This window comes from Emiliania huxleyi, assembly GCF_000372725.1.
Source record: "Emiliania huxleyi CCMP1516 unplaced genomic scaffold EMIHUscaffold_87, whole genome shotgun sequence".
NCBI lineage: Eukaryota > Haptophyta > Isochrysidales > Noelaerhabdaceae > Emiliania > Emiliania huxleyi.
In genome coordinates this window covers 308,919-315,107 of record NW_005195508.1, presented here as the reverse complement: position 1 = coordinate 315,107, position 6,189 = coordinate 308,919, and the positions used below count along the sequence as shown (strand labels likewise).

At 67.0% G+C, this 6,189-nt stretch overlaps 2 protein-coding genes across 2 annotated transcripts in view; one reads left to right on the top strand and one right to left on the bottom strand.

Moving 5' to 3' along the window:
* EMIHUDRAFT_453575 (hypothetical protein) overlaps positions 1-802 on the top strand; it is a gene marked incomplete at its 5' end in the record, with an annotated part of 1,938 nt that extends 1,136 nt beyond the window's left edge. Inside the window, 2 exons of the mRNA XM_005758333.1 lie at positions 81-465; positions 756-802. Coding sequence (XP_005758390.1) covers positions 81-465; positions 756-789 — 419 coding nt within the window. The 3' untranslated portion in view covers positions 790-802. The remainder of the gene's footprint in view (positions 1-80; positions 466-755) is intronic.
* Positions 803-1,055: 253 nt separating this feature from the next.
* EMIHUDRAFT_438850 (hypothetical protein) lies at positions 1,056-2,406 on the bottom strand. Its single transcript, XM_005758332.1, has 2 exons — positions 1,978-2,406; positions 1,056-1,808 (listed from the first exon to the last, which is right to left on the bottom strand). The coding sequence occupies exons 1-2, from the start codon at positions 2,394-2,396 to the stop codon at positions 1,250-1,252; spliced, it is 978 nt and encodes a 325-aa protein (XP_005758389.1). The 5' UTR covers positions 2,397-2,406; the 3' UTR covers positions 1,056-1,249.
* Between the last annotated feature and the right edge of the window lie 3,783 nt (positions 2,407-6,189).

The following is a 6,189-nucleotide window of genomic DNA, read 5'->3' as shown; positions in this document are numbered from 1 at the left end:
CCCCCCCCCAGCCCCCTCCCCCCCCCCCTCCCCTCCCTCTGCCGCAGGTGAGCCGCAAGAGCCACGACATGTCGCACGAGGACCTCGCCAACCCGCTGTGCGCGGAGCCGCGCGGCCGCAACATGGCCCGCGGCCACGCCCCGATGACCGATGGGACGCAGGAGGAGCTGCAGGCCCACCACGAGGGGTCGCCTGCACCGCTCTTCGCGCCCCACTACTCGACCGCCTCGCGCGAGGCGATCGCGAGCGCGGAGAGGTACGTGGGCGCGTTGCGGACGCTTCCGGCCCCCGACCGGGCGGTGCGGAGCAGGGTGTACGCCACGCTGATGCGGCTCCGCGACCCGGCCGAGTGGGCGCCTCACCAGACCGTGCAGGCCTTCGACGAGCAGAATCCGTCCCTGCAGCTGCGTGTCTTGCTCGACGATCTCTGCTACGACCTGAGGGAGACTCGCGGCCTCGCGGGGCGTCTTCACACTTCCTGGACACCTCCTGGACACCTCCTGGACACTTCCTAGGAGACTCTCGGCCTCGCGGGCGTCTCGGCCCGCTTCACGCTCCTCGACTTCGACCGCGCGGGGAGGCCTCTCCCGCGGAGCACGGTGCGGGTCTACGTCGAGCGGGGCCAGGGCCGCCGGCTCGAGTTCCGGGGCAACGGCGCAATCGGAAGGCAGCGGGCGGGCTCGCACATGCAACCCCGGCACAGGCAGCACTGGGGCGGCGGGGGGCGGGCGCTGCTCCACGGGAGGGATCACTAGGCGCGTGCGTGATGGGCGGCTCCGAACCTTTTGAGAGCGGGCTGTGATGCACGCCGCCGAATGCGCTGCACGCCCCGGGCCCCGCGGAGCGCGGTCGTCTTACCGTCTACCCCGCGAGAGTGCCGTCAACGCACGCTCTGGCGTGGGCGTATTTTAGAGCGGAGCGGGCTGCGTGACCGATGACGTGGAGACTGGAGTGTCCGGTTCCACAGTTTGATCGTGAGTGTTCGTAGAGAGCCGTATATCTCGGCTATGGTGGGTGTGTGTGCGCGCGCGTGTGTCTGTGTCGTGTGTGTGCGTGGCTTTCTGAATTCTGTAGAGAAGGTCACTTAAAACAGGGGCAGGGGGAAGACCCGGACTCGGCTCGGTCGCCCGCGTCTCTTGAAGTTGAACTCTTGGCCTCTCTCCACACGAGAGCTCCCCACCCCCTGCGATCGCCACACCCCACAGTCCTCACAGCCTCGGCCTTGTGGGCAGCCACCAGGCTGCACTTCTCAGTCCAGAGGTATTCCGTCTCTAGGCTTTGCAGCACCGGCCTCCGCGCTCGCGCCGTCGCCACCAGCGGCGTCCTCTGCAGCAGCAGCAGGCGTGGCGTCAAGCTCGCCAAACTCCGCGCCGTCCGCATTGCCCGCGCCGTCCGCCGCGCCGCCCGCCGCGCCGTCCGCCGCGGCGAAGTCCCCAAAGTCGTCGCCGCCGCCGTCGCCGCCCGCCTCTGCAAAGTCGCCAAAGTCGTCCGCGTCGATGGCTGCTGCGGGTGGCGCGCCGGGCGGCACGGCGGGCCCGGCTGCCGGAGATGGCGGCGGCGGCGGCGCGAGCATGCCGGGCTTCGGGGGCGGGGCGATGAGCCCGCCGCCCGGCGGCGGCGGCAGCGAGAGCCCCCCTCCGCCCGCCGCCTTCTCCCTCGACCTCCGCCCCTCCCCCTTTGGCAGGTTGACCTTGATGCTGATCTTTTCGCCGTCCTTGAGAGAGAGGTCCCGCAGCGGCGCCTCCGCAGCAGCAGCCTCCGCCTCCTCGCGGATGGCGTCCGCCTCCTTCTGCCGCGCCACGCCCTTCCTGCGAGCGCGCCGCGCGGTCGGCTGAGCGCGCGCGCCGACCTCTCACCCGATCTGGCCAGCTGATCTGGCCAGCTGATCTGGCCAGCTAGAGGCCTCTCGAGGCACGTGGGCACGGGCGGGCGGGCGGGCTGGGCGAGGGGGAGGGAGGGGCGCGGGCGGCCGCGCGCCAGTGGTCCTGGAGCGTCGCGTTGAAGTTGTACGAGTCGTCGCGGTCGCGGAAGCCCATCCCGATGAACGCGTGCCGCCCCTTGCCGTCGTCGATCCGCAGCACAAAGTAGCGCGACGAGTCAACGACGGGGTCGATGGCCTTGGAGCCGGGCTCGTTGACCGGGCACATGGCGAAGAGCGCACCGCTCGTCGGGTCGGTCAGCCGCACCTGCACCACGTTTCCGATGCTGAACACACTCAGCTTGCCCGACCAGAGCCACTTGTTGACGTCCCAGTCGTTTGCGCGGTGGCCCGACTCGTTCTTCAGCGGGGGTATTTGGTACACGTACATCTCCTGGCACGTCCACAGGAGCACCTCTGTGTCCGTCGGGCCCGAAGCGATACGCTGCACCGCGACCGGAGCGGCGCTGGCCGACATTGAGTTTGTTCGGCGCCCTATAGCGCGCGTTTCTTTTTCTCTGCGGGGCGGTGAGCAGTTTGCAGTCGGAGTCCCGCCGTTCTCATGCCAGCGTGTTGTGCAAGATAAAAAACTTTTCCCCCGCCGCCCGGTCGCTTCGCGTCCCATAGCCGCCGCCGCAGCCACCGCCGCCGACCGACGCGGCTGCCGCGGCCGCCGAGGCTGCCGCAGCTGCCGCTTCCGACGGCACCGTAGCCGACGTCAACGACGCCGGCGCCGGCACGGCACGGTGAGTTCATTTCCTCTTTTCCTCGGCGCCGTCGGGTCCGGCGTCGCATGTTTTCTTTTTCGGCACGATTCTTTTGTTCGCGATGTCCCGCCCCACCGCGCTTCAACAAAACAACTCTCTCTCCGCGCTTCTCGCGCCGTCGCGCCGACTCCTCCGCCATCGCCACTCCCTCGCCGAACACGCCGCCGCCCACCCGCCTCCTCGACCTCCCCACGGAGCTCCTCGTGCGCTCCCTCTCTCGCTGCGACCCCGCCGACATCGGTCGCGTCACGGCCGTCTCGCTGCTCTTCCACGCCTCGCTTGCGGCGGAGGGCATCCGCTTGTGGGCGCAAGAGCGCGGCTTCGAGCTGCCAGCCAGAGGGCGAGGGCTGCGTCGTGTTCGTGCGGTGGCTGTGCTTCGCGGCGCTGCTGTGCGAGGCCAACCCGCCGGCGAGGGCGGCGGCAGGCCTTCAGCACAGCCTCCGGAGGGAGCGGGACATGCCGTACACACCCTCTCCTGCCATCGACGGACCTCTCGGGGCGGTGTTTTCACGATGCGCTGTGGGTGCCAGCTCTATGCCCGGACCGTCAACGAACGCATCCCTGACTTCTATGTGGACCTCGATGCGCCATATGCGCACCAGGTCCTCGGCGACCGCAACCCTCAATGCACACCGTGCACGGAGTCGCTCAGCGAGCGTGTGCGCTGAGGCACGCGGTTCGGGCAGCGTGCCTTCTCTTGTGCCCACCTATGGTTGCGATGGTGCCTCTTTCGATGACTTTTTTCTCTGTCCATAAATATTTTTCACACGCACACCACACACACACTTCACGTGCGCGCAGCGGTAAGTATGTGCCTGGCGTGCGGGTGTGCTGGGGCCTCTCTGTCTCTCATGTCTCAATATCTCGCTGCATCTCACGCCCAACGCTCTCTTTTCATTATCACATTCACACCGCGGTTCGAGCCGCGGGCACTGCACGCGTCGCGGCACTCGCATTGGCCCCTGCGGCGGCCACGCCCCGCTGCCACCTGTCATGCTCACGGCGTGAACGCGCGGATCCGCTCGATGGCGTCGGCGTCGTGCTTTGGCGTGGCGCCGGGCATGCTCGCGACGAAGGCGCCTATGGGGCGCGTCGAGGACGCGTCGGGGAGAGGCGCGTGTCGCTAGGGCCTCGCTGTGTCGGCTGCACACGCGCACAGTCATGGATTTGAGGGCGTCGGCGCTGTCTGGAGCTGGGGCTATGGCTACTCTGGCATGTTGAGCCACGGCGACGAGCAGAACCAGCTGCTGCCAACGAAGGTCGAGGCCTTTGCGGGGCGGCGCGCGCCGTCGCTGTGTCGGCTGGAGAGTACCACAGCCTCGCCATCACCGCCGACGGCAGCCTCTGGAGCTGGGGCGATGGGAGCCCAATCAGCAGCCGCCACACTGTAATTTAGTCAGACTGTATCTAAAAAGAACCGAACACCGCGCGGGCTTCGCAATCGACGAGGGACAGGCGCAACAATCTCCGTCACGAGACGCGGGCTTAGAGTATATGAGAACGAGAGACGCGGCGGCCCAATTTTTCGCCAAAGTGCTGTGTCGTGTCGCGGGCTCCTCTCTCCGGAAGAGTCTCTCGGTGACGGTCTCGCTCGCGACTCCCTCTGCACTCTCCGCGCACTCTCGGGGCCTCTCTCTGTCTCTCGACCCCGTCGACTCGGCGCTCGCGGGCGGTTCTATCCGAACTGAACACGTTCTGTGATCTGTCGACGCGGGACGCCGGACAGTGGTCGTAGAAGAGATAGTAAGAGACTCCTGGTGTGTGCGTCCCTGTTCGTTTCATAAAAGGCGCTCTCCGAAAAGATGAAACGAAATCCAGAGTGAGAGGACCGCTCAAGCACGCAGCATCGGCGGGTCTCGATCGTCCGTCACATAGCGCCCGACGCATTGGAGCCGCCCAGCCGGCGCCGCCGGCCCCTCCTCAGCACTCCACCGCGCCATCGCCCATCGCGCCCCCTCTTGCGCTCGCCCTCCTCGCGCAGCAGCTTCGCCTCCGGAAGAGTCTCTCGGTGACGGTCTCGCTCGACTCCCTCTGTACTCTCCGCGCACTCTTGGGGCCTCTCTCGGGCGGTTCTGTCCAACTGTCGTCTGAGAGATTCTCTCTCTTGTGACTTGTCGTCTCCTGTCGTACACTGTCGACGGAAAAAGTCTGACGACAGTGTCGTAGAAGAGAAAGTAAGAGACTCCTGGTGTGTGTCCTGTTCGTTCCATAAAAGGCGCTCTCAAAAGATGAAACGAAATCCAGAGAGGACCGCTCAAGCACGCAGCATCGGCGGGTCTCGATCGTCCGTCACATAGCGCCCGACGCATTGGAGCTGCCCAGCCGGCGCCGCCGGCCCCTCCTCAGCACTCCACCGCGCCATCGCGCCCTCTTGCGCTCGCCCTCCTCGCGCAACAGCTTCGCCGTGTAGAGCTTCAGCATCCCCTCCGGCGGCAGCCGATCGTACACCGCCGACGAGGCTCCCGACCGGGTGTGGCCGTTCGGAAGCAGTTCATCGGTGAGCGCCGTGTGGCCGGCGTCGTCAACCTCGACCACATGCGCCCTCGGCGAGCGCGCCGACGCCGCCGCCGCCGCCGCCGCCGCCGCCACCGCCGCCGCCCGCGCCTCGTCGATCGGCTCCAGCACTGCCGTCACGCAGCCCGACGGGCGGCACATCCCGTGCCGCCGCTCGTCTGCATCGCCGTGGCTCCGAAGCTGGCAAATCGGCTCGGGCACCTTGCCTCCGCCGCCAGGCCGGTAGGGCTCCTGCGACGGGCACACGACCGCGACGCAGCGAGGCATCGACAGGCACGCCGCCAGAGCCAGCGCGCGAGGCAGCGTGCACTGCTTGCCAAACGGCGGCGGATCGAGGCATCCGTACCGCGGGTCCGAGGGCAGGCCGGCCCAACCGATGGAGTCGGGGCCGGAGCGGATGCGGACGTGATGGTTGGGCATTCTCGCTCGCTCGTTACGAGAACGGAGTGCTGATGAGTTGTGGAGATGCGTCGGTTCTGCTGTCGTCTTCTGATAAATGCGGTATGGAAGATACAAAGAGACGGAGGAGCAACGAGCGCCCTGGCGTGAGCCGAAGACACTCCCTCCGTAGACACTGATCACGGTGGGTCACAACAACGAGGCACGAGAGCGTGCACGACAGAGCGACAACGCAGCGCACTGCCGTCCAGTCGGCGAAGGGACGGCTGCTGCGCAAAGTGATCAGTTCTAATGAATGTACCGGGGCCCAACGGATAGATGAATCCGGGGCACCCTCCGCTCGAATCCCTGGCCGGGGGTTCGAGGTGGCCCCCACCCTGGGGCCTCCCATCAAAGGGACTGCGGCAGAAGACGCCCAATCTTGCACAAGTGCAAGAACCATACGTCTTCTGATAAATGCAGTATGGAAGATACAAAGAGACGGAGGAGCAACGAGCGCCCTGGCGTGAGCCGAAGACACTCCCAACTGCGCTCCGTCACCGGTGTCGCGGTCTCCCCCACTGAGGACGATCTGCGGGGGGGAGTCGCGCC

What these genes read in the sequence shown, in the direction of transcription:
- EMIHUDRAFT_438850 (XM_005758332.1), bottom strand. Translation starts at nt 2,396, where the DNA reads ATGTCGGCCAGCGCCGCTCCGGTCGCGGTGCAGCGTATCGCTTCGGGC. An exon ending in GCGACGCTCCAGGACCACTG is followed by an intron (nt 1,809 to 1,977) that starts GCGCGCGGCCGC and finishes GCGCGCTCGCAG; the next exon opens with GAAGGGCGTGGCGCGGCAGA.